This window comes from Argiope bruennichi, chromosome 9, assembly GCF_947563725.1.
Source record: "Argiope bruennichi chromosome 9, qqArgBrue1.1, whole genome shotgun sequence".
In the NCBI taxonomy this organism is placed as follows: Eukaryota; Metazoa; Arthropoda; class Arachnida; order Araneae; family Araneidae; genus Argiope; species Argiope bruennichi.
In genome coordinates, this window is record NC_079159.1 from 111,912,545 (window position 1) to 111,940,087 (window position 27,543).

Sequence of the window (27,543 nt, forward strand, 5' to 3'; positions counted from 1 at the left end):
TTCTATTGTTTTTGATATTCTGCCTTTCTAGATGCTTAGAATACGTTGTTTTCGTCATAAATAATCATTTAAATATTAAAAACGGACTACAAAGTATAAAATTTTCCCCCTACTCCCATACAGATTTATAACCCCCACACATATTCCTAATTTAATAAAAATTTTCAGGCAATGCCCAAAAGGCTAGGAATCTGTACAAGGTTATAAATCTGTATAGGGCAAAGAGAAATTTTATACTCTTTACTCCGTTTTAAAAATATGACATATAGAATTTTTTTAATTAAATAATAATTTTTTGCTTTTTAGTCTTGTATACGAAATTTTGTCATTGATTATGAAATCCCAATGAACTAATAATTTGACAGGGTGCCATGTGTTGGTAATGAAAGTTTTTAACGGATTGCAAAATTTGTACAGAACAAACAAACAGACAGACAGACAGACAAGAAAGCGAGTAAATATTGCCTTGTTAATATTGTTTAAAGTAAATATTGTTTAAAATTCAATGCAAAATTTGAACCGAATACAAAAATAAATAAAGTGAATTAATAAAAACGTGTTCAAAGAATCCTTCTGAAGACGTTTTCTATGGACAGTAGTATTTTGGGAAGCTTCGACATATTCATTGGAGTGTTCGTAAAACGTTTTTTTTTTTTTTTTTTTTTTTTTTTTTTGAGTACAAAAGTTTAGTAAATTGCTACTATTCCTTATTTGAGTCCAGAAAGGAAACTTTCAAACTATATGATACACTAATAATATCCTTCGTGTTCAAGAGTAATTGTTCTATAAAATAAATTGTTCATCTTATTTTATAACTGAAATATTGGACTTTTTTTCTAAAATTCAGACTATTTGGCCGATTCTATAGAATTTATTGAAGAAAAATAGTAAATTAAAAAACAGTATTTTTTTTCATTAGTCTATTTTTCACTACATTCAAATAAAAATTCCTCGTTAATTTTCAAAATTCAAATACAGAGAGTTCATCATCTTTCTAAATTTATTTGTTAGAAAAATCGAAATCTCTCAACAAGTTATATAGGATTAACTATCGCTAATATGTTGCAAATATCATGTCACACCACTTATAGACCATCATTTTAGTGTCTCTCTTATTTTTTAGGAATAAGACTGTCAAATGACAGAAAAAAAGAAATTTATATTCGTTCATCAACCTTAATTCTGGCGAACGGTCACTACTGGTAATGTAATCTGTCCAGACCTAAAAAAGAAATATTCATCAAATGGTGAAAGAGAAGACGATTCTGCCGCTTTTCAGACACACAGAATCAGTTAATGTCACGCAACTTCACGATTCGTCACACGGCCATCAGGTATTTTTCAATTAGTACTTGCAATATCAGGTTACCTGTTATTTCTGAGGACTGCAAGGAAAAGAAGAGGGTCGACTACAGCACTCAAGACGCTCAACATTAACACCCAAACTTTCAATATCATTATTATTTGGCGCGGGAATGAGGAGGCAGGTAGGTGGAGAGAATCACAGAACAACTTATTTGTGCACAGACCCAACAGACTCAGATTTGGGGGGGAAATAGAAATTTGTAATCAGTGTAGCATCCGTCATTCTCCTGATGTCTTTTCTTGTTTCATGCCATTCCTCCTTCCCCTGGCGCAAGGGCGAACCGTCGGAAATATGTATGTGATTACCATCTTCAGCAGGATTCGGGTAGAAATATTTGGTAGTCATGGTATGCCGTCTCGCAAAGGGTAAGGTGGAAAAAAAAGTCCAAGAAATATAAGACTCACAACTTGTCTTTATGTCATCAATCATTGCCCTGACACCTGTTCACGCCTACTGTAATGGGCGGTGTGGGCAACACTGCGAGGTCTTCGCACCGAACAGGCAGAAGAGACCGTATTATGAGAGCTCTCGAGTTATATATTCTTTTCTTTGGCGTTTTTTTATTCCTTCTTTTACTCATTCTGGGCCCCTTTTTCTTCCAGGTTTAACCTACTGGAACGCTTTTGCTCCTCTCGAAGTCATTCTGGTACACTGTTGAAGATGCTGCCACAGCTGTTGGAACCGCATGCTCAGATAGCGTGATGCTTCAGTGGGCAGAGAGAGAGAGGGCGAAAAGTAAAAGAAATAATCATAATAATATAACTGCAAAAAATGGCGAAGATATAAATTGGAGAGGGATAAGTAAAAAGCCTGCAGCCGGAGGTCATTAGGAGTTTTGTTAAAATGGAATAATAGCTTTCAGAATGTGGACGCAGAGTGTATATACATCGCAATCAAGTTTTTATTTTCTTTGTAGTTATTTATGAAAGGAAAATCTCGATTCAGAACACAAATTAACGACGGTTTTCGCACATATTGCCGGCAAGGAAAGTTAAGATTAAAAACGTTTTCAAAGCAAATAAAGAAGTGGCGACGCATATTACATAGTTATTAATAAGAAGAAGGCGGACAATTCAAGTAACCCAATTATGCAGGATGATTACATAAAAAATTTCAAAAAACTAACACCACATCAAATTAAGATAGAATTACATTTCAAATTCCTATTAACAACATTATGGCATTTTAATAAAAGTAAGTATAGAATAAGCCTTCTTCCTTTCGAATAGAAAAAGGACTAAGTAAAATCTGTTTAAACAATGATAATCAAAAGTATATGCTATGTTACTATGAATAAATTTACACCATATCTATTTCTGTTATTTGAATTAGGGTTATTTTCATAACAAGTAGTTTTGAATCATGGTCAGATGAGACAGAAAAACCAGCACTTCTCTCTTCCATAGCACAAAAGTATGAGAATGTTAGACAAAGGTAATATGCAAAAAGTCTTTATATATGACAGATCCTATTGGTGCAATTGGTTCATATTTCGAAATCGATATGCAGCAGAAAGACAATCGTGGCTCAAAATTCCTGGAATACGACATCAAAATTTTCTTTACAAGTCAATGAAAGAAAAATTATTCTACCATTACTCATTTATAAGAGTTAAAATTAAAATTGATGTGCACGAGTGATATTTTACTTTCACGAATAATTTATTTGGTTATGAATAGTCTGATTCAAAGTGAATTTCACCCAATAAAGTAAAGATATTTCTCATTAACACACCATATTTCCGAAATAAAATGATTGCAACACCAACAGGGATTCTTTTTAGATATAGTAAATATTAAAATTTGTCGTAATTGGACTGCTTTAACCGGCAATACCAAAATGAATTTTTGTAAATATCAAATTTAAATTTGAAATACGGACTTAAGGGATATTAAAAAACCATAGCAGCGTTTTAAAATGACGAGTTGAAATCCGAAGTTGTCTTCTAGTCAACTCGTCATCTAATTGGCTATTATTAGTAGCAGGATGTTATCTGGTATCACAACGCATCTTTTGTTAAATGCTAATGACATTTATACAAAAAAGTATATGATTGTTAAACTCTTTAAGGAATAACATTCTGCTCAGTTTGAAATGCAAAAAGGAAAACGAGAATTAATAGAAGTAAATAAAAATATCCATGAAACGCCCCATTTTAGGATCAAACGATGGAAAAAATAACCCTTCATCCATGGAACTTAATATACAACTTACCACTGATACTCTATAATGTAATAAGATTACATGGATGAGAAGCTGATAAAACCTTTTAATTACAGTTCTTTGATAACACATCAGATGATGGATCGTTCCGGGGGCAATTTAATTAATACCGAGTGTTTCAATTACACCACCTTCAGTCTGGAACTGATAAAATATCTAATTATCAAGTCCGTGTCAGAGGAAAGTTATCTAATAAGTTATAAAAAGGTTAGGATAAGATAGAAATTCTGAGCCAAAGGAATCTTCGACATCAACAAATTATATATGTTATCTTTGAGAGCGGAAAAAACAATATCACTTACCAGCTTGATGATGGATTATGCATAAAATAATCATCTTTGATTATACAATTTCGGAAATCAATATAAAGCTGTCACGTGACCGAAATTGTGAACAGAAGTATGTTGACATTTGATTTAAAGTCGAATAGCTGATAAGAGCAGTTGAACTGCCAATACACCATCCGTGTTTATGCATTAGTAAGATTAAAATGCCAAACAAGATTGGATATCAATTCTATGTTTCAATGCAAAATTAAGCATTAAAATATTCTTACACTTAACTGTTGCACAGCTTTTAAGGAGAAAGATTACATCATCAGCGCATGATTTTGATAATATAGAAGTTAATGTAGCTATGATTTAAATATTGACTTTTTCAAAGCGTACAGATAAATAAAAATTTTATGTTTTAAATGTACTTAATTTCTATTTAAAGCACTGATATTTTGTAATCTCAGAATATATGTTTAGAAATTTATTTATTGCTTAAGCCAGGACTGATAAGGTCCAAAACTAGAATTGTGAATCTGATTACTTTTTTTCCTTCCAAAAATTCGTTTTATTATCACATGAATGTTCTCTTTTTTGTGGGAGAGCGGAGAAAAAAAAAAAAAAGAAGAAAGTTTTAGAAGTTTGGAGGAAAAGATGCATCAGAATTGTATTCTGCATGAGTCATCAAGTGTACATGCTAGTAAATAATTTTTGTTAATAAAAGATAATTATCAAATATGAACAATCATTGTCAATATTTGTCAAAACAAAATAACATTGTCTCAGTGATTGCTGTCTGAGTTTTAAAGGTTTCAAACTTATAAATGGAATTAGTCATCTTTTTTAGGAAATTTATTGAAATTGATAATATTGATTATATCTTAGGACAAAAAATAAACAAATCGCAGTCTAACCGCATATTTTAAACGAGTTGAATAATTTAAAATAATAGTATTGCAGTAAATTGTTGCATATCGATATACTATTTGTACCGTAATCGTTTTAATTATCTGCTCACAAAAATAATAAACTCTATCTGACAAGGTGTTCATGAATACATAAAAATAAAAGTAATGTTTTTTTTTTTTTTTTTTTTTAATATAACTGAGCTTTAAGCATTTCTTTGTGTTGTTAATCTGCAAATTTCGCTTATTATTGATTATAATTAGGCCTCGTTCGTGAGACGAAACTAAATATCAGTCAAAGAAGTTTTAAAATAGTATTTTTTGAACCTTTATTAAATTTTACAATAAATTATATTGCCCCTCCCCCATCAATCGTTTTCTGCACCTAAAAAACTTGCGCATCCCAGAGCGTGTTTCAATAAAAGTCATTATGAATCAAACACAAATTCTAATAAAAAAAATGTTGACGATAAAAATTACAATACATGTACTTCTTTTGCTGTAACCTAATAAATAAACTGTGGCAGTTAGCGTAATTTCTTTCGACACGAAATCAAAACAATAATAGTTTTCTCCACTACTAACCTAGTCAATTCTTTTCTTCTCCATTTTCTAAACAGATGTGTTATGATATAAAATTCAACAGCCGAACACAAATGGAAGGGAAGGGGGAACTTGATGAGAGGTAGAATTCTGTATGAATATACATTCTATGAAGATTGTTTAAAATTCCAAACAATTTAAACGCGCCACTTCATAGAGACACGGGGAAAAAAAAACCTTTTCCAATACCATCATTTGCCTTTCAGAATGACTAATGCATTTTTCTTATTTGGGAAAATACTTTAATTTGCAGAAAAAAATATATTCTGATATTATTAGTAAGAATTTTTAGTTCATTAGATTCTTACTGGAAGAAAACAAGTAATATATAAAACAAAAATTTTTAAGTCTGTTTCTACGTAAGTCAACATTTTTTTTAGTTACTTTTTATTAAATAATTAAAAAATTGGTTACAAACTTGGCGACCATTTGGCGACGGATTTGGCGATCAATTAGAAATTATTGGGCACATTTAATTAATTAATTAATTAATATTTGAAAAAAAAATGTATTAACATCAAGTGTCATCTACTATAAGTTTAAAAAAATGTATTTGAACTTGAGTGGATGAATAAAAAGTATTTTATTAACGATTGAAAATTTGAAAAAGATATTATATATATAAAATGAAAGCTAATGGTAGGAATTGAAAAAAAGGTTGGGATTTTACAGCAATAAATAAAGAAATATACAGCAAGGAGTTTTGTGTGGCGAGATTTACCATCTTGGCATGCAGTTTGGCGACAAATGAAAACGTGAACTACTCTTCAACGATTCTCTTTAACCAACATGAAAATATTAAACTAAATATTATATTTAAGTTTTATTAAGTACATCTACATAGTGATTTTTAGATAAGAATCAAAGCCAAGACCAAACGACAACAACTCCGCGACTGAATAATGATTAGTTAGCAAAATTCATAATATTCAGTTGATATTTTAGATATTTTCAATTAATTAAAAATTACTCAGATCATTTCTAGTTACGCTTTCAATTAATGTATACACTACTTCAACCGAATAAAACCAAAACAAATACCAAATCTTTTATTGCAATTTATCCCCAATAATTAGAGGAAGAACAATCGAATGCAAAAACTCATCTGATTATCAAAGTGGAGAAATAAAGTGCAACAAAAGCTTTTTTTTTTTATTTGCAGCAACAAGAGTTAATCATGCACATCATATAAAGGGACTGGGAGATTTTATTGAATTTTCTACGAAAAGAATCACGAAACAGTATTATAATTAGATCATTATGTTTTATTATAATAAAAAATAATAATACTTATTAGTACGACTCATTATAGAAACAACACTACCTATTAGTACAACTTATTATAGAAACAATGAAAGTATTTGATGATCAAATATAATTAGAAAAAAGATAATTATATTAAATTTGAAGCTAAATAGAGTTATTCAGGTTTCCTTTCAAATACTATATGAAAACAAATTTTCTTCATAACGAGGAAAATAATAATTAATCTTTCTCGTCATGTCTTCAAATAGTTGCTGATAATCTGTCAATAAATATCGTTTCACATGAAAGACGAGAGACATCATAAGTAAAGAAATGTCTGAAGAATCAAGAATGCACATTGGCCACACCACAGTGGATTTTTTTTAATGCTAAATAATACGAGAATTTTTATCATTCTATTTTATGTTATCACGAGAGCAGAATTAATAGTAATAGAGAGGATAAGAGTTAAAAAGCCAGTGGGCTTTATCAGGCACTTTTGCGAATTATTCACTTAAGTTTCCGAAATTTTTTATGATTATTTAATAAAATATAATTATGTCAAATACCTTTAAAAATTCTTTAAAACGAAAACGAAAAAAAAAAATATATATATATAATTTTTTTTTAAATGTCAAAATATTCCAGACGATTTAATTTTTAATTTTTTCTATTCTTTTTTTCCTTATTATCCTATATAAATTTATCTGGATCAAAATTGTTTATAATTTTATAAGTTCAACTAAATGTTATTTTTTAGAAACATTTAGTTATTTTTATTTGTTATTTTTTACACACACACACACACACACTGAATTTTCACAGAATTTTTTTTTTTCTGAACGAAGATTAGAGTTTTTCAATAGTTAAAAGTCAAACACCAAAACTCGAACATTTCCTCAAAAAATAATATACCTGGAACATTTAAAATATTTAATTCTAATTAGAACATCCTTTTGAAAAAGGTAATTAAAAATGTACTCCCCCCATAAGTCCTTCAAATACCCATTTTATTGGATAATGCATTTTAAAATGCTATTTTAGTTGAATATAAACATATATTTTGAAGATGAAACAATAAGAAGAACATTTCATAAATTCGCCCATTTTTGCTTACTTCAAAGTCTACTGTTTCCTTAAAACATTAAAAAAAAATAAAGCAATGTCGGTGTTTTTTACTCGTATCGTATTTACAAAATACAATGTGTCGTATTTTAAACATCGTTGCATTGTATAGAGGATGTAGCTATGCATTTTGGAGTTCATTTAGTTTATCGATTGGATCCAAAATTGTAATTCTACTTGTTGCCAACAACAAATAACGAATTTCATTTTCCTATCTTGCATATTTGTATGAATAAATAAATCGACAGAGAATAAACCAACAGAGGAAATTGATCTTAAATTTAATACTTATCTCAAGCCAAAAAGTCACACGCCGAATTTCACTATTTTAACTCGTTGTACGAAGTCTGAAAACTCGGTTAAAAGTAATCTTTCAGAATTGAATTTCAATTTTTAGAAGGATATTTGGTAGCAGTTATTATTCAATTCAATTTTTGAAGAATGAAACAAAAGAAAAGAAAATGCTAACAGACTAAATGTTTTCTTATTACATAAAAAAAGAAAGAATGAAATCTTAAATATATGATAAAGAAATGATTATTTAATATATGAATATTTCATTAAAGAAGAGAGACTATACAAAATGTGCTCTTTCTAGTCAATAAAATTCTTCATTTCTGAAAATAGGCTATTTTTTTTTTGTAAAATTCATTGAAGATATAACATTATTAAGAAAAAAAAATGGCATGCATTGCTTTTATAATGGAGTCAATTCACGGCTATGTGGTATATAATAAATGCATTGCGTCAATTTAAAATCGACAGAAAATGTTTCGTTTCAATTCACTTTTTTTTTAATCAATATAACAAGAGTAGGAAACACTAGCGGATAAGATTTAATATCCACGATGTTAATAATGAATTATAAAAATATATGTATTTTTTAACACTAAAAAACTGCTATAATATGAATAACTTCAAGAACTGTTATTTTCATCTTTGTGTTCTTTTAAAAAAACTTTTAAGAAAAGCTTCATTGATTTTTTTAATGCTACTTAAAAATAATTTTCTACTAAATAAATAAATTGAGGGGAAATCAAACCCTTAATACCTATTGAAAAGGAGCTAATACGCGTGATACGTAAAAGCGATAACTTCTACCAATAGATGGCGATAGTAATATTTAGAAACGAGTTTATTTCTCATGGTATAGGATCGAATTCCAATCCGTTCGGTTAATTAAAAGATGATGTGATGTGGAAAGATGGGGGTGGGGGTATTCTTAGAGTATGAAGATAAATGCATAACAAAAATTTGCATTTCAATCAGCTGATTTTTAGACTTATCTTTTTAAATCGGTTTGGTGAGGGAAGAAAATTTTAAAGGTTAAAATAAAAAATGTAGCAAAGTTTATCCAAGTTCTAAAAAGTATAAAAAGAAAATTAAAAATATCAGTTATTTATTTTAAAATTTCAATTATATATATATAACAGATCTTTTTGTTCGGTGTTAATATCGGTGTTATAGTATTTATAATTTTCGATACTTATATGTTTATGGCTCTCGATGGACTTAGTACTAATTCATGTACAAGGTTAGAATTTCAAAATTTGAGAAGCACGCCTGTTAAAATATTTAATCCCTAAAAAATGTAAGAACTTTGATGATGAAAAGGAAATACCTATTTAATTATTACTTAAAGAAAATAATAAAAAGTAAATGCCAATTTATATATTACTAAAAGAAAATTCTTAGTTGCCATTTTATTCAATTTATAAAATAAAACAGAAAAATCAGTATCATGGAAAATACTAAAAGAAGGGGAAAAAAGCTATGAAATTTAACTTTTCACTGACTTACATTTTAAATTAGCATTACATTGGTTAACATAAAATATACCGCGAATATATGGTACGATGAACTGCAAACCATTATCACTTAAATTGAAATCAACACCTTTTGTGTATTCAATTAATGTCCCGATCACAAAGTTATTAACAGTTGAAGAAATCTGCGGCCGAAAAAGATAATATACATATAGCCTTTCAATGGTTAATGACATAATCGGCATATTCAATTAAAGCCACTTTCAGTAAAAGCTCTTAAAGGTAATAAAATAAATAACCAAACGAGAAAAAAAACTGGCAAGCTGTTTGCTTTCTTAAAGGAAACATTTAAGATTAACACTGAGAATTGAAGAGAAATAAAAAGTTGTAATGCTTCAAACGCTTTCCGTTCATAGTTGATTAGCAAAGGTTAAAAAGTCGGAAAATCAATAATTGCGGTGAGCAGGCTACCGAAACAATTGTTAACGCCTGATTTAAAACAGCTAAGAAATATGTTTTTTCCCCACTTAAAACTCTTTCGCTCTTTAAACACAAGATGATGGCATTTCAAATAAACATAAATATTCGCTTAAATTTATATTCTTTAATCTATCTTTCTTTAAGCGAAGAGAATGTTTTTTTTTCTTTGTTTAAACAAAAAAAAAAAAACTACATATAACTGTAAAGATATTTAAATCTTTAAACGTTTGAAAGTAATCTCTCTCTCTCTTTTGATGAAAACGGGAGAGAGCGCATTTTTAGCTTCTTACTCAAAAGTTCAGTGAAATTATTCAGTTAAGCTTTTTTTGTTTCCTCTCATCATGAACGTTTTTATGGATACATGGACTCATAAAAGTTTAAAATAAAAACCGTAGCATGATTTTTTTTCTTTTCTTGCAGATTTTAAAATACAATTCTTTGTTTCTGAAAAGTAAGAAAATTAATTATATGCCCTTGTTTGCAATTTATATCAAAATTTCATTTTGTATTTTAAAGACATTAGATTTCAACACTATTTATGATAAAATATAACTCAAGATTTAAAGCTGCTTTTCCGCGAATCGATATTGTAGTCTTTAATTCTTTTTCTTTTATACAAAACAAAATTACTCGATTTCCTTATGTCTGAATTACCAATAAGGGAAACATAACATAAGCTACTAGAAATAGTTTCCACCGATATTTTATTTTTAGTAGAATATGAATGCAGTTCCAAGGGTTGCAAAATCTTCTAAATAGCAATTTAAGTACACAAATTCAATATTCTGAACAAATTTATTTTACTTAGTTATTTTATTTACTTAGTTTGGTTATGCTTTTTAAAATAATAATTATTCTAAAACCTCTCAGGACTCATATGGAGAAAAGAAATCTTGAATAAAAACCAGGAAAGATAAAGAAAATTTAAAAATTTTGAAGTTTTAAACTTAAGTAATTAAATAAGATACAATATTAAAAGCGAAAATTCCATTACCACATTACTAGATTGTATTATTAATTTTTAGAGAAACCAATTATAAAACGCTTCCTTTTAGAATTTTGTTTCTAATATTTGTTTAAATGGCGCCATAAAAACAATAATGAAAGCGGTCAAACGAGTAAACTGATTTTGCTTTCCAAATACAGTTTCAGTCAGATAGTCACATTTATGAACCTATCCCGTGTTTAGTAAGAAAAACAATAATATGCACACTGCGTTATCAAAAACTTGAAATATTGACCATTCGAGCTTCTTAAATATAAGGTGTAACATTTTATTCGAGGGGGGCAGTCCATTGCAAAATGCTACTACGAAATAACTTTCAGAAATAATAATGTAACATTTTTATTATCGTAGGGCTTTATTTTTTTAAATCTTTAAACAAATAGCGAAACTGCTCCATAAAACTTAAACAGCAATATGAAGCTAAAGTTAACGTAATGTGTACTGACAAAAGAAATGGCACAATTTTCTTCACTAGCTGAATCTAGTTGGTGAATCGAACATTTTATTCGAGGGGGGCAGTGCTCTACATGTCAAGATTATAAAGCACATTTTCACTGGAGTTAGGGAACTTGGTCCAGGAAAAGTTTCCCGCCTTCAAGAAAATGCAATTGCATTAAAAATCTTTCGTTCATGTAAGATTGGAGCAATAAATTCAATGTCGTCTCAGTGAATGTCAACATTTGGAGATGGAGTGCTGGTTGGGGAGCCATCTTCCATCATCTAATCATGATTCGAAATTACAAGGTTCTTCACATAATAACCTCACGTGGCTCTTGAAAACGTAGCTAAATACAATTCAGTGGAATTTCTTTAGTTCGTTGGTTCCTGGAAGAGAAATTTCCAAGTAGACAGATAAGAAGTGATCAAGTACACCACATTCCACTGATATTACTCCTCTTGATTTCATCCTTGGGGGATATATAAAGAAAGTTACAAAAATTTGTGATATTAAAACACTGAGAGTTAGGATATATCTAGTGTTATATAATGAATGTAGGACAAAGATTTCCATCGAGACATTCTCTAAGCTAGTTAAGAAGCAAACACATTGAAATTTAATAAGATAAATGTATTTATTTCTCTTTTTATTACGATATCTACAATTAACTAACAAACTGCGAAAATAAATTTTTGAAATCAAGGAAACGAATGATTCCTGTTTATCCCGTACGTTTGATTTTTATGGCATATTTTAAAGTTACTAAAATATTCATCATTACTTTGAAAACCATGCTCATTTCATATGGCTTGAAGGTACACGCAAACATGAATTTCTTATTATGCGCTGAATATTTTGACGAAATGCATTTATTTTTCCAAGGCCGCCAGTGAGCCCCGTGGTGCTGAAATCAGGTCACTTGTTATGTTTGTTACTTCTATATTACATTAATTCACACCGTTTTAAAACCAATGATAATATTTTTAAAAAAAATTAAATCATTGAGCATTTACTCGAATTATGTGTGTCTAGTATTATTGGTTTTGTCACTCACTAGTGACCTCCACGGCGCTACAAACAAACTCAGTGGCTCAGTCACCGGTGACTCCCTCCCATGTCATTCAATATGTTACGCTTTACACAATAACTAATAATTTTTGATTTTCGTAATACAACTGTAAATGAGCAATCTGAAAATTTATCACGTCTCTTCACAATGGAGAAAAATTCACCAATATATAGAGTACTTTTAAGCAAAACAGCAAATAATTTATTTTTAATGTCTGAAAAATAACTTCATCTCTCAACGGGTGAGTTAAGCATTTACTGATTCGGGGCTTTCCTTTTAAATTTTCTGATAATTTCCTATAAAATTATTTTGGGATTCTTCGGGGCGATGCCGAATGCTCCGATAATTAATTTTAATCTGTTACTGTTAAGTGACTGTTCTGCCACAGCGTGAGGTGCACTTGCAAGGAACACGATTACAGTCGGCGTCATTAAAAAGCAATTAACCTCCGTACATGGGAATGGTGTGTAGGCAGCACCGAATCAACAAATAAAAACCACGCTGGCCAGCAATCGTTCTCTAAAAGGGCAGAAATAGAATTTCTAAGCACTTCTCGGATCTTAAGTGAATACGGCTTATGATGCAGAAACACCTTAAAAAATAAAATATGTTTTGTTGGCGGTCTAATTGATTGAAACGTATCATAATTTTGTGGAGGAATTCTCCTCTGCCTTTTTTGAAGTGGTGTGTCTTGTGTATAATAAAGAATACTGAGCACGTATTATGCACATCTTCCTTTCCATTGATTGGTAACAAACAATCTCATGCACATCAGAAGCATTGGTTACGAAAGCACATATCATAGCCCTTTATTGAAGAGTTTATGTGTATGATATACGTAGTGTTCACACTATATATGTTACAGCAAATGCGATTAATCCGATGCTTATGTATAATTAATGGAGATTATTCAATACCCCTAAAATTATGGGGGTTATGAATAATCACCGGTAATAATACATAATCATCAGTTTATTACATTTACTGCAACATATAAAAGCAAATATCTAATTCGAAATAATCTAATTCTAAATGAACAATCACATTTCTCACAGATGATCTTATTCAAAATTTGGTAGAAAGCTACAATTTTAGTAGCATACGAAATTTCACATAGATGAGTATACGAAATTTTTCACAGATGGATCTCATTCAAAATTTGGTAGAAAGCTACAATTTTGGTAGCATACGAAATTTCTCACAGATGGATCTCATTCAAAATTTGGTAGAAAGTTACAATTTTGGTAGCATGCAAAATTTCACACAGATGGATCTCATTCAAAATTTGGTAGAACGCTACAATTTTGGTAGCATGCGAAATTTCACACAGATGGATCTCATTCAAAATTTGGTAGAAAGCTACAATTTTGGTAGCATACGAAATTTCTCACAGATGGATCTCATTCAAAATTTGGTAGAAAGCTACAATTTTGGTAGCATGCGAAATTTCACACAGATGGATCTCATTCAAAATTTGGCAGAAAGCTACAATTTTGGTAGAATACAAAATTTAATCCGTCAAAGTTGTGTTTTTGAAATTACGTATTCATTGCAATAAATTTCAAAAATGATTTATAAGGAAGATATAAAATGAGGAGATTCATCATAATTTTGAATTTGAATTTTTCGATGACAGCAATATTTTTAGGCCATATATATAATATTTAGAAAATAATTGCTATGTTTTCTAAGTATATAGCGATGTTTTTCTCTGTATATGAGAAAATTAAAAAGTAATAAAGCAATCCAATTTTTGTGACGGTTTTTGGAATATCTGGACTCCTGTTTAATATTTATATTCAAGAAAATGTGATCGAATTCATAAAAGAAAAAATCCAACAATAATTTTGTTACAATGCAACTATCGGGAAATTATTTCGCATGTGTATTATTTGGACTACTAATGACTACTTGCATCACTAATTTTTTTAATAATACGAGGATCGGATAAAGAACTGAACGAAAGGCATTAAATGCTTGTTGTATAATTATTGAAAGAATTAATAGCAAATGTTTTTCAATAGCATGTTCGGCTTTTAATCCATATGTGTTTATTTGGTTATCATATGCTGATACATTTCCAGTTTAAGAAAATTCAACAAGACATAAAATTCGCAAATGAAGAAAACAAAGAGGCGCAGAAAAATAAAGAAAAAAAAGATACTATTTCCCACACACTAAATTCTGTAACGAAGCATGACGAATGCATGATAGATGGTAAGACGAAAGAAGACAACCGTTGAGAGAAGAAATCAACGTCCGCTTTTTCTCCCCCCCCCCCACACTTTTTTTTCTTCTCCAGAAAATCCGAAGAGAGAAAACTCCAGAGTTGACCCAAAACCCCGAACAGTGCTTGTCTCTCTTTTGGTAAGGAAAAGATACTAACTACGCGCTGCTCGGTGGATCTGAAACGAAGTCGCAGCGCGCCTGTGTGCTGGTTCAAGGATCGGTTAAATATTATTTTTTTAAAAATTCGAGTCTGATGAACCACGTTTCTGAATTCCACACACGCGCTCCCGTCATTAATCATGACCGGACTTTTCTCGAAATACCTCGGGAGGGAGTTCAGACCAGCCCGAATGGGGGAGCGAAGGATGAAAAATAGAAGAGTAGCACCAGTAAAAGAACATATAGAGCGAAAAAAATATACAATACACCCCCCTTTCTTTCCCTTTAAAGATGGGAATCTAAATCACTTTTTCATGGAAGTTCCAGAACCATCCTACAAAGCCACATTTATAAGATACTGCGGCAGCACCTTTCATTTCTGACTGCTAGGCAAACGAAGACAAACTGGTATGGACGGCAAATAAAAAAAATAATAAAAAATACAAAAAAAAACCTACGAATAAAAACCTGGAGAGTCAACAGTTAAAAATAAAAGATGGTGGCTCATGGCCTTGCATAGCAATTTCATTCTGGACGAAGAGCTAAGGCATCGCGACTCCCAGAGAGCCGGTCTTCTCGTGATGGCAACGACGTCCCTGCATGTACTAGGGTAGCCCAAGTCAGGTGTGGTCTTAAAACTCCGCATAGTTAAAATTAAGCAATAACCTTTTTCTTTCAAAGAGGATAATGATTCATTTGAAGTCCAAATATAAAATAATAAATTCACCTCAGCATATGATACAATATGTATATCTTGAAGTCTATTAAAATTTCCCTTCGGAATTAATTTTTTTATGCCATGTTCATATATGACATATTTATTATAAAGTTAAAACGATTATTGAAATGAACACCATTGCGCAGCGTCAAATCAACTGCATTACATAAATCTTAAGATGTAGAAATTCCAGCAAAGCATTACAGGAAATATTCTAATGTAGGCTCTTTTCGAAATTTGATATTCCAAGTAAAATAAAAATATGGATGCATTTATCTCTTTAAGAACATAGACAAGACAAGGACATACATATAAACGCTTCTAAGCAAACAGAAAAGAAATCAAGCACCACTGGCTAATACTGGCATATTTATATGCATAACGGAACATAAAGTTAAATTTAAATATGTTCGATATTACGATTTATTGCTTTAATAATTAACGAAACATTTAAATAATGCAAAAAAACACACACACACCCATAAAGCAATTTTCAGTAATATTTGATAACCTGAATTTTAATCTTAAATAAATATTTAACATGTTTGATAATACTTTTACTATTAAATAATGTTGCAATTCAATATTTTTTGTAAGTGGTAGAAGTCTGAAAAACAAATGTTTTTTTTTTTTTTTTTTTTTTTTGAGGAAAACATTCTATTGTGGCGACGCCTCTAGACGATAGTCTAAAATCTCTTAGTGGTAAAACTATCCAGAACACGCGGGGTTTCACATTTTAATCGAAATCGGCAGTACCTTCTTGTATTCACAAATATATCACATATGCTACATGAATAAAAAATATCCTTAAGTAGATAGATAACATTTAAAAAGTTAAGAAATGGGACTTGAAATGGCCAACAACATTTATGTCAATGCATTTGAATAATAACTAAAAATGGAAAGACAGTTGACGCTTTTCAAGTTTGTAGTTTAGACAGTTATCATTCTCAAGCTATAAAATGGAAGATAAAAAAAAATCTAACGATCTAAAAAATGCAACTCATGCAAGTAGTATCACAAAATTATTTTAAAATAAAAAAGTAAATCATTTATAAATCATGACAAGATTATTCATTATTGGGTTTATATCGCAATTCTACATGAGCGAACACAATAGAAACGATTGAAATCGGATTAAGTAGAGAGGAAACATTAAAAGCAGAAAAAAAATTTACACATCCATAGAACGCATTTGATTAACTGAAAACAACTCTCATATAATTCTAGAGCATAAAACGGAAATAACGAGTTCCATAAAGTCGAATCGCCATCTTTTTATGAACCCGAAGATGCCTATGAATCAAGACAACTCCCATTTACTGTCTTGATTACAAAAACTAATTTTAAAGCTCCAGTCACGTTTGGACTTGATTAAACTAGATAAAAGCGCCAAAACACATCCTACAATGCTTAATATTGTTTCCATGAATGACCTTTCACCCGGCTACGCGATTTAAAATTTCAATGTAAATATATCTGTTTATATTGGTATCACGTTGTTTCAAGACGCGGCAAAGAAGTTATAAAATGGAATGGAAATAATGAACGTAAGTGACTAGCAAGTTTTATTTAAAAAAGAAGGTTGGTAAAAATATCTTATTTATTCTTGATATACCCATTTAAAAAAAATCCAAGATATGTTAAGAAATCCCCGTTTGGTTTTAAGTCTGGCATTAAAATGGACAGTGATTTTGCAATACTATTCAGCAAAGAGATTCAGAGATGAGCTATCTATCACCACAAAGTTTGAATGATAGATAGCTCTTCTATTTCTTTTCTTTCATCACTACGATTTGATGACGATGGGTTCTCGCTATGACATGTAAAGCTTTTGTCTGTGACCCCGTTAATGGAATCCTACCGATTTCAGTTTCCAAACAATAAGGCAGGCATAACAAGAACCATGTTGTTGTTGTTGTTTCTTATGGCACTTGCCATGGACAAGCCCGCTGTTCGAAGACAGCCGATTTAAGCCTGAGGGGGAGCGCCTCTTGTTTCTATAGTAGTGTCATCTAGGGCCAAGAGAACGACTTAGCTACACACACGTCACAACCCTTTTTACGGGGCGGACTTCATTCACCCATTTCATTCACTCAACCACAGATCGTAATTTAGACCTGAATCAGAGAACGATCGCCCCTGATCCAGTACCCCCAGTGGTATTACTCTCGACATGGAGGACTTTGTGACCACGATAGATTTAACGCGCGTCAGCCACCAAGCACGCGGGGAATCGTCGGCCGGAGGGGTTCGAACTCGCAACCTAAGGGACGCGAATCCGACGCTCTACCAACCAGAATGCAAAGTGTCAAGATAATTATAACATTTCGGGAGCAAAATGTTTCTCTAAAAACATACAACTGCAGCACCCTATATCGCAAAAATGAAAGAAAGAGTTCCGTAAAAGGAATATAAATTGTGCATTAATAGAAAAATACATTAAAAATTACCTTTTCAACGATTATATTTTCTAAATGTAAAATGAAGAATACTTTTCAAGAATTAATAAGAATGAACTTTCGCACTCCATTCAAGAAATGTACTTTCATACAAATTTATAATTATTTTCTTTTTAATTTTCATTGCACTCATTTCAGTATTTCAATCTTAATACCAAATAAGAGCATTAAAAACCGTCTTACGACCTCATCTCTGAAGGTAGCGTTTCATTTGATGTGCAAACGTTGTCTAATAGCCAAACCAGTTAACGAATTCCAAATAACATTTCTCTTTTCGGAAAAAAAATACTGAAATGTCGTACCGCAATAAACGAGGAAGGGAAAACTGATTAATAAGAAATGTTACTTTGATAATGTAACACAAAAAACTTATCTAAAGCTATGTATAAATTGATTATATATATGTAAAGATATTTATAGATCGCAGGCCAATTTCAGAATATATAATGAGAATTGGCGGCAACGCATTTCGATAACTATGCAACAGCAGCACGTTTTAATTTCATTTACTTTCTGTCGTTGACTTTATCGTATTATTGCTAGACAATCTACGCAAATTGAACAATATTTACGGGTAAAACACGTTTTCGAACAAAACGGATACACAATGTATTCTTAGTGATATTAAAAACCATTGGATACCTTCATTAAAAACTTATAAGATTGTAAAAAAAAAATGACTAAGGCGCTTACAGACCATTGACGTTAAGAAATGAAAGTCTTTATTTTATAACAAACAGTTATATACTTGCAAACACAGCTGATACACTTACATTCGACGAAATAGAAGGTGAGTAAACAAACTGAAGTCGTCTGCACGGAATGAAAATCTCTCGCATGCTCATGGTTGTAGCAAGTACATTTGTCTTTAACTTGCAAAATCGCTTTAAATAGTTTCAATCTCTTATCTAGTATAGTCTACCTTCGTGTGTCCCTTTGAATTTCGGGGACACAAAGAATCCAAATTTGAAATATTTTACTTTATTCAGACCACTGAGTACAAGGGAGAGGTATATGGTTTGTGTTTTTATCAGAATTCTTTTCTCCTCATATTTAACGATTAAATTTCAATTTATATTAAATTTAACGACACTATAAAGCTTCACAATATATTTAGTTTAAATAAATAATAATCAAATAAAAACTTTTAAGGAGAAAAATACGATTGCACTTCACTTGCAAGTTTTAGAATATTACATCTCATATTTAAAATTTTTAATTTTAATTCTTTTTCGACATCTTCCAAATAATTTCTGCATATTTTTTTTAGGGCAAAGTAAAGAGGGAAAGGATATTTTTTCCATATAAATATATAATACGGACATTTCAGAAAAATCCTCCAACCATGAATTAATGTAATCTAATTATGTAAAATGTAGAAACGGTGAATGATAATCATACAAAAAATGATTGTATGAGAGAGTAAAATATTTGAGTATCACTATTTATAACAATTCTTTCAGAATTAGTTTCATTCATAAAAAGGGAATGGCTCTGTAAAGTAAAAATACAATATAAAATCTTAACTTGAGATTACGAGTAAAATAATTAGTGAAAATGACGCATAAATTATGGGAATGATCTGAAATTTATTAAATTAAACATGTGTGGTATGCATCTGACAATACCAATGATAACAAATACAAAATTTTGAGAGGAGGTATTTGATATGATAAAAATACCAAGGAGAGATGAGGAATTCAATGTTCGAAAGTAGCTGCGATCAACTCAACTCAAGATGACGAATGGGTAGAAAACCATACACAGGTTCATTGTACCGTGCCTTAACGTTTTTCTTAGTCATCGCGCAATTTAAAAAAATTTCAGTTTAAATACAGAATACCACACAAAATACTAGCATTAAAATTTAAACAACAATATTCATTATTTTTAAATATACAAAGCTCATATTTAGGATTATTTAACTTAATTTTTCAAAGTGTAACTTGTCCTGTTCAAGTTCTCACTGACAACAAAAATAAATGACTGCTTTCTCTGTGATAAATATCATTTCAAAAGCAAAAGAATACAATAATAAAACAAAGCGACCTAACTCGTTAATACAGATAGCTACTAACTACAAGGTTAAATTTCAGTTAGAGCAAGATAAAATTTTTAACAGCGCAACCAAAAGCTTAATATGTATTCATCACTGCATTCCTTTTCACTCACTTGGCCATGTCACGGATATGAAGGCGAGATAACCCTTTCATTTGAATAAAAATGTCCTGTGGAGTAGCAAAAGAGATAAAGGAATCGGCCACAAATGCACGGTCTCTTAGACTCGCAAGATAAAATCAATTTTGCACTTGAAGTATAAACCTTCGAGAAAATTCCGACATTTATGTCCGACTCCCCGACGGAAAGTTGAAAACTTCAAGCCCGCACCGATCGCCTACTCAATAAAAACTTGATATCAGGATGATGCACGGCGAAGGTCAACATACTGTCGCACCTCGACAGGGGAAAAAAAAAAATGAAATGCCTTAATTTCAGAAGTTGATGAGGTAGATAAAGTTCAGATAATAGAGGGAAAAAACTTCTTTTGCGAAATTTATTAGAAAACAATGTTGATCAAGAAAAGTTGATAAATAAATTTAACGAAAACACAATAGAACTTCACTGTAACTTTGTCCCTAAGTTTCGGTTATAGTTAAAGTTCAGCGAAAATTAGTTTCGAAGTTTCGTCACTATTTTCCACGAAGAAATATTAAATGGTAAAAAAAAAAAAAAAAAGGAAACATGTCATGTTTTTCCACCTACGCGGAACTGACAAATAATGTATACTTTTATACATAAATTTAAATATCTTTAAATAAAAAAAAAATATATGTATTGTCAGGTTTTTAAACTTTCAATGACTGACACAAATTTAATAAAAGTAAAGAAAGAAAACAAAAAATTGCAATTTTTTTTCCTTTTTATTTTGCTAGAAAAATAAATAAAATATTGTTCTTTTTTCGAAATAAAAAATCTCACAACTAAAGAAAAAAGAATTTAATTTGAAAGAAATTTTTAAAAAAATCATGATTACTCATTAAGTCAAGACGACGAAGGACATGATTTAGTAAAAATGAGAATCATGAATGAAGAAATCTATATTACAAAGATTCAAATCATAAAACTTCAAATAAATACCAATTTTGCAAGATTTTTTAAACAGTATCTATACCTTAAAAATATTATGAATAACGAACGCTTCATGTAGACACAGATTAAAACCGCAGAATATAATCAGTTTGAAAACTGCCAAAAGACAAAGATATATTAGATATCTATTTTCGGTTATGTTTTTGATTATCTGAATTAATGGGTTTCATCTTAAGATAATCGGAGACAAAAATTTGTTGACCAGAAATCATTAGCTAAGCATTGTACAGCAAGAATAATTTATACAACAAGAACAAGATAAGATTCCGAGATAAAAACATATCGTAAGAATAATATTAAGACCATACTTGAAAAATTTAAGTATTATTATGGATTTAATATTGTAAAATTACAAATCACAAGTTCCATAATATTTAATATGGACGTTATTACCAACAGGTAACACATCAAGTTGCACAATATTGTACAATTAAATATATTATTCTATATTTAACAATATTTTGCAATATTGCGAATATTACCTAATGTTATACAATATTGTACAGTATATATGTACTACTGGGGATAGTCTTTAGTCTAGAATTACAAGATATCTTATTTCTATTATGCAAAAGTAGCCTTACTTTTTTATACCATTCTTAACGAATTTATAAGAATACAAGGGTGGAAAACACTCAAAAAGAAATACGAATAATTGGATAACAAAAATGTATTTACTCGGTGGGCGCTTGCGGAAAGCTTTTCTCATCTCGTCGATCACCATATCCATGTTTAATCCTCGATTTGGCGCGCACAATCCTCAAAAGAAGTTTTCGAAACTTTTCACATACATCAATAACACTCAACTATTAACGTTATCCCAGCAATGCAAATGTTTCGTCGAAATCCTGAGAAATTCGAGGATCTTCCAATCCATCGTCTGATAAGCATCACAGCAACAGCTTCATTCTTTGCTAACGGAAGCCCAACTCTGTTGAAGATTCCCCCTTCTCAAAGTGACACGTTTGCCTGAGGACAGGAGCGGTGTCTATTTTTAAAAACAGTCCCCATCCTCTTCGCTTTTTTTTACGCTCTCTCTCTCGTCATTATTTTACCTGCGTACATTGTTCATCACAGGCCAAGTTTACAAGATTCTGTGGATTTACAACGCAGCAACAAAAACTTATTTCTGTGCTGTTTCGTTTCTTACTCAACCACTGGGGAAGATACTTTCATAGTGACCCTGCAGGACAAATGAGTTGGATGCGGTGTTTTACTTCAAAGTCAAGAATCAATTAACAGTTTATTATTTACTAATACACCGGCGGGGAATTAACCAGATAAAGTTTATAGTTAATAAAACCTTTCTGGGGCAAATGCGAATCAATAGAAGGGAATATATATAATGATATTTTTTACTCTAATTTGAACTTAATTTATTTCCTAAATTTTTATCTTAATTTAGTCAATACTAACTTCAATCTAAAATGTTCTCTTATTTCCTGATTCAATTCCACCTCTTTTATTTAATTAATGCAACGGAAGCTCTGTAAAATCGATGACATCATCAAGTTCCCACACCCCGAGTGAAGGGACAAAAATGTGTCGATCAAACAAATTCTTTTAAAAGATCCCTATAATTATTCCCTTACCTAAATCGACACGTATAAAGAAATTCCTATCAGAATCTCACAGTATATAATCATGGGGATAAATATATAGCTCGCTCTTTTCTCTTTTCGTTCTTGTGTCGTTTTGTGTTGACGTGCCTCGCCGCTTTTACTTGTACATCAAATTAAGATTTTTGAATTGAAAGTCGAAATTAAGATCCTGAAAGGGTATTTTAGATAAACGAGTACTCATCAGCATAAAAATCAATAAAAATTAAAATGCGCCGCTGTTCTGCATACTTCTCGAACGAAAAGATCTTATTTGGAAATTGAAATCAGCAACTTTAACTCTCTCTCTCTCTCTTTTAAAATTGGCTGGTAGAAGAAGAAATCAATTTCAAGAAATGTGAATCAGAATTTAAGAAAAGCGAATCAAAGGAATTAATTTATATATGTAATAAACACATTACATCCAGGAAATAATTACAAATACTCATAAACCTCCGATCGCATACCAATATGTGCGAGTAAAGGATTGTTTAATCTATGACGATGCCATGCCTTTTTTCAAACATAATATTCATTCTTAATGCTCATAATTCGTGTCAGAGGTCTTAAGATTTTACAGTACTTTATGCACCAGGATGGCAAGTATTTAACATAAGGCTTAGTGCTATGGGAGGAAGGGGCAATGACACAAGCTGGATAGTGATCTAGAGCACTTTGGCATTCCTATGCATACTAAATGAGGAAACAAACCTGTGGAGAAAATCTTCAAAAGATTTATGTCTTGTAACGAAATGACCGATTTTCAAATTGTATACAGTATTTACCGGGAATCCATAAGTTGGCTGAACACAAAATAGAGGAAACTTTCAAAGATGTGTTTAAGCGACCACTTTGTTATAATGTTGAAATGACAACGCTGACTGCTATGATGAAAATCAACGAATAATGTGTTACTGAATGATTTGTGTTGCGTAAAATTTGTTTCTTGACAGCATTCAAAACGGAATTTAATATTGTCATATTGTAACACTTTTAATGTTGAATTAATGTTTCAAAATAATCTTGACATAGTTTCGCTTAAAACTGTTTATTTATTATTATTTTAATATTTTGAAACTGTTTTTTATTCATGGGTCCACTGACAGTTAAGAACGAGTGATGAAAAACATTCCATGCATTCAATATATGGGAATTGTTATTTTTGCCAAATAATAAGTAAGAAATAACAAAAGGAAAAACGATATTAAACAAAAAGGAATAAATCAAAAGAAGTAAATACAAAACCATTATGACGGCGATAACACTGAAAATTCTGCCTTTAAACAGAAACTGTCAAATAAAATTTAATCAATTATAATATTAATAACAAAAAAACCCGATGTTTTGTCTGTCAACTTCCTGCGTTACAACAGCCATTTATGTTATTTGCTTCATTAATGGCAGTAAGTCTTAAATAGTAAGCAATAATTGCATTTTAGACACATTTTTATGTAATCGACGATTAACAGACAAAATAAAAAGAAATATTCTTGTGTTATTATATCAAAATATGTAAATACTATTCAAAAAATTATATCTTTTTCTCCCAAGCAAATAAAACTCTATATATTGTTTGTCTCTTTAAGGGGTATGTTCATCCCCCCCCTTCCCCCGTCGCTTTGTGGATTTAACAAGTGATGAATTCCAATTCTTTCTTTATAATGTTAGAATGATACTGTCGGAGTTAAATGTTAAAAATGAGGTCTGTAAAATAAAATAAATGTTATCACAGTGACAACTAAACACTGAAGAACCTTGGCAAAAAAAAATCCTTCAGATTCATCTAATTCTAACTATTCAAAAAAAACTATTTTAATATAAAATCTCAGATATACGATAAAGCTGTTTACGTAAGAAAATAATGAGCCCAAGAATCGGAAAATGACACGTTGCCTAAGGTTATAAATATGCCAAATGATAACAGGTAAAATATAAAAAAACATTATTACATTATGATTGATTACTTCATGAAAACATTTTTATTCCCACAGAAAGCCAAACAATTATCAAGAGTATTTTCTATTGTGTGATGAAAGAAAAATTAGGTCATAATCCACAGGAAATCCAGCAATGCAAAAGTAAATTGATAATTTATACGCTAATCTTTTTCCTGAATATGAGAGTACGGCTATATCAAATCATAAAACAACAATAGATTAGATTTCATGGATTTTAGCATAAAAAAAGTGAATTAAAATTCTAATATGAAAAGCTTGGAGCAATGTAAGCTTATCTTATTGTTTATGACCAGTTTTTAGAAAAGCCATCATTTGAAGCTCATTCGATAATCTGATAGATCTGGCACCTTATCATAAAATTCTAAATAACCATTTTGAAATTGACCTTCATTCATTTGGATTCGTCTGTTTGGAAGTTTCGTTTTAACATATCTAGTGATATTTTCTTGTAAATTACTAATATTTTAATTTTTTTTCTTTCTATACCTTTCTACACAGATGCTACTTTTATAATTGACATCTAATAAAATAACTTGTCTTAAGCAAGTCATTTCATTTTGAATGATGAAAATATTGTTCCATAAGCGTTTTCTAAAGCAACAGATAAACGATGGCGATTAAGTAATAACTAATATAATAATGTAATGCATGTAATACAATATACTGTAACTAATGTAATTCAATTCATAGAAACCACATTTATAGTTATAACTATCATTAATCAATTTCCGCTACTGATTGAAGCAGAAAAAACCTCACAAAAATCAAATACATTTAAAGAACCAAAGAGAGAAAAGTATTAGAAATGAAACTGCCTCTACTGACATAATTATTCGCTGAAATACGAAAGTTACGCTAGAAGCAATCAGAAACGTGTTACAATGAAATAGTTTCTAATAAGGAGCAAGACGTAGCACTTATTTAATCCAATATATGTACCAATAAACACAGTTTTTGTTTTATTGAATATATTTGCTAACGAGGCAGGCTTAATGAGCAATATATATGCGCAACAGGTTCGACTGTTTGTGCAAGTTCGCAGAAATGTTGATATAACTCTTAGTTGAAAGTATAATTTAAAGAAAATTGCCTTTCCAATCACTCTAAAAAAAATATGAACAAAATTTCCTACCATTAGCATAAAAAAATTTATGGCTTCAAATTTTCAAGAAAATTGTAAAAAAAAAAAAATCTTAAGAGATAAACGATTTTGCATATAATCCATCAAGTTCATACCTTCCTTTACTTGCTCAAAGAATCTGCTTTCACTTTTAATTATAAGCATAATATCATTATGCTTGTTTGAAAAAACTTCACAAACAAACACATAAAAAAAGAAAATTCTTGTAAATTTTTTATTGAGGTAAAATTGCTCAAATTTATTCAAAGGAAGTTAATAGAGATGGTATGAAAATTTTGATTCGATGTAAAGGATTGGTTTAACTGAGCTTTTGTTTTGAAATTACACGAAGATTAATTTGGGAAGCAGCTCATAATCTTAATCCGCGTTGAGAAATGGAAGTCAACAATTTTTTTTTTTTTGAAGATTATAGAAATCTTGTAACAAACAAATTAATTTTAGGTTGGACGATTAATCGTTTTTAAATAGTATCACTGTTTGAGAAACATTTAAAACCAAACAAGCATAAAAAGATTTTCAGCGTAATCAGAAATAAAATTTTTACAAAATTACAACAAAAGAAACAAAATATAACATTGTTTGACAGGAAATTTCATTTCATAACCAAAACACGTATTCATTTTATGTGAAACGGGCATTAAAGAACTGTTACATTTTTTTTATCAATTACTTTTTAAGATTGGGTGAAAAATATTTTTGATTTAAGGATGCATCATAGCAAACAATATAGTTGATTCAAAATATTTATAGAATGCTAACTGTGTAAATGTGGCCTAAAAAAAAAGTTGATATTGAAAAAAAAAATCTCATTCAAAACATTTATAGAAAGCTAACTGTGAAATGCAGTCACAAATGTGGCTTAAAAAAAAAAAAAAAATCTAGCTCGATTATTTTGGACAATTTAAATGAAACAACCCTCAAATACATGTTTGTATTAGAGAATAACATCCCGTAAATTGGATATATTTTTCAAAACTCCCAATTTTTAGTGGATTCTATCCTTCAATTCTAGGACTTTTACTTCATTTACACTCAAAATAAGCTCATTAGGTTAAAACTACCAATCCAGTGTTTATATTTGAAATGATTTGCGAACAGAAAAACAAAGAGAAGTTCACACAAACAAGCGCCATCCTTTCTTCTCTGTAGCGGTCCTCTTTGGCAAAAAAAAAAGCAAGTCCTCTAAATATAACTCGCCGTAATGACAGCCCGTCCTCCTTCTCTCGGCAGCTAGCTAAGTTCGATGCCTTCCCCTAAAGAAGGTGGCACGCCGCCAAAATAGTACGCATGTCAAAATGATTAGCCCAGCGAAGGTTATACGGCATGGAAGAAACGACGGGGTTTTAAGAAGAGCACGCATTTTCGGCCGGGATGACTGTCACTCTGCAGCAGGCGGCGCGGGGCGACCGGGCGGAATTTCTATCAAGTTAGGACGAGATCAGTTCTCAGCCAGCCAGACCTCCCAAAGACTGCTTACAAATGTTGTTAGTGAGTATATATTGAGAGTTGTGGCTATTTTTTTTTGTTCGGATCGTTTTGCTCTACCGTCAAATGGCATGATATTTCGAGTCATTTTTACTCCCTCGCAGTTGCGGTTCGGTCACTCAAAATCGAAAAGTGCTGCTTAAG

At 30.6% G+C, this 27,543-nt stretch overlaps 1 protein-coding gene and 1 long non-coding RNA gene across 10 annotated transcripts in view; one reads left to right on the top strand and one right to left on the bottom strand.

Annotated features, from left to right (window-relative positions):
- LOC129983793 (TGF-beta receptor type-1-like) overlaps nt 1–27,543 on the bottom strand; it is an 804,684-nt gene that overhangs the window by 99,458 nt on the left and 677,683 nt on the right. Inside the window, exon 1 of one of the 9 annotated variants that reach the window (XM_056093423.1) lies at nt 21,896–22,116. The exons of the other annotated variants lie outside the window; for them this stretch is intronic. Within the exon in view, the coding sequence (XP_055949398.1) occupies nt 21,896–21,947 (52 nt within the window). The 5' untranslated portion in view covers nt 21,948–22,116. Of the gene's footprint in view, nt 1–21,895; nt 22,117–27,543 lie in introns of those variants that run through there. 9 annotated transcript variants of the gene reach the window in all.
- LOC129983795 (uncharacterized) overlaps nt 27,239–27,543 on the top strand; it is a 37,437-nt gene continuing 37,132 nt past the window's right edge. The window contains exon 1 of the long non-coding RNA XR_008785452.1: nt 27,239–27,402. This is a non-coding gene — a long non-coding RNA (uncharacterized LOC129983795). The remainder of the gene's footprint in view (nt 27,403–27,543) is intronic.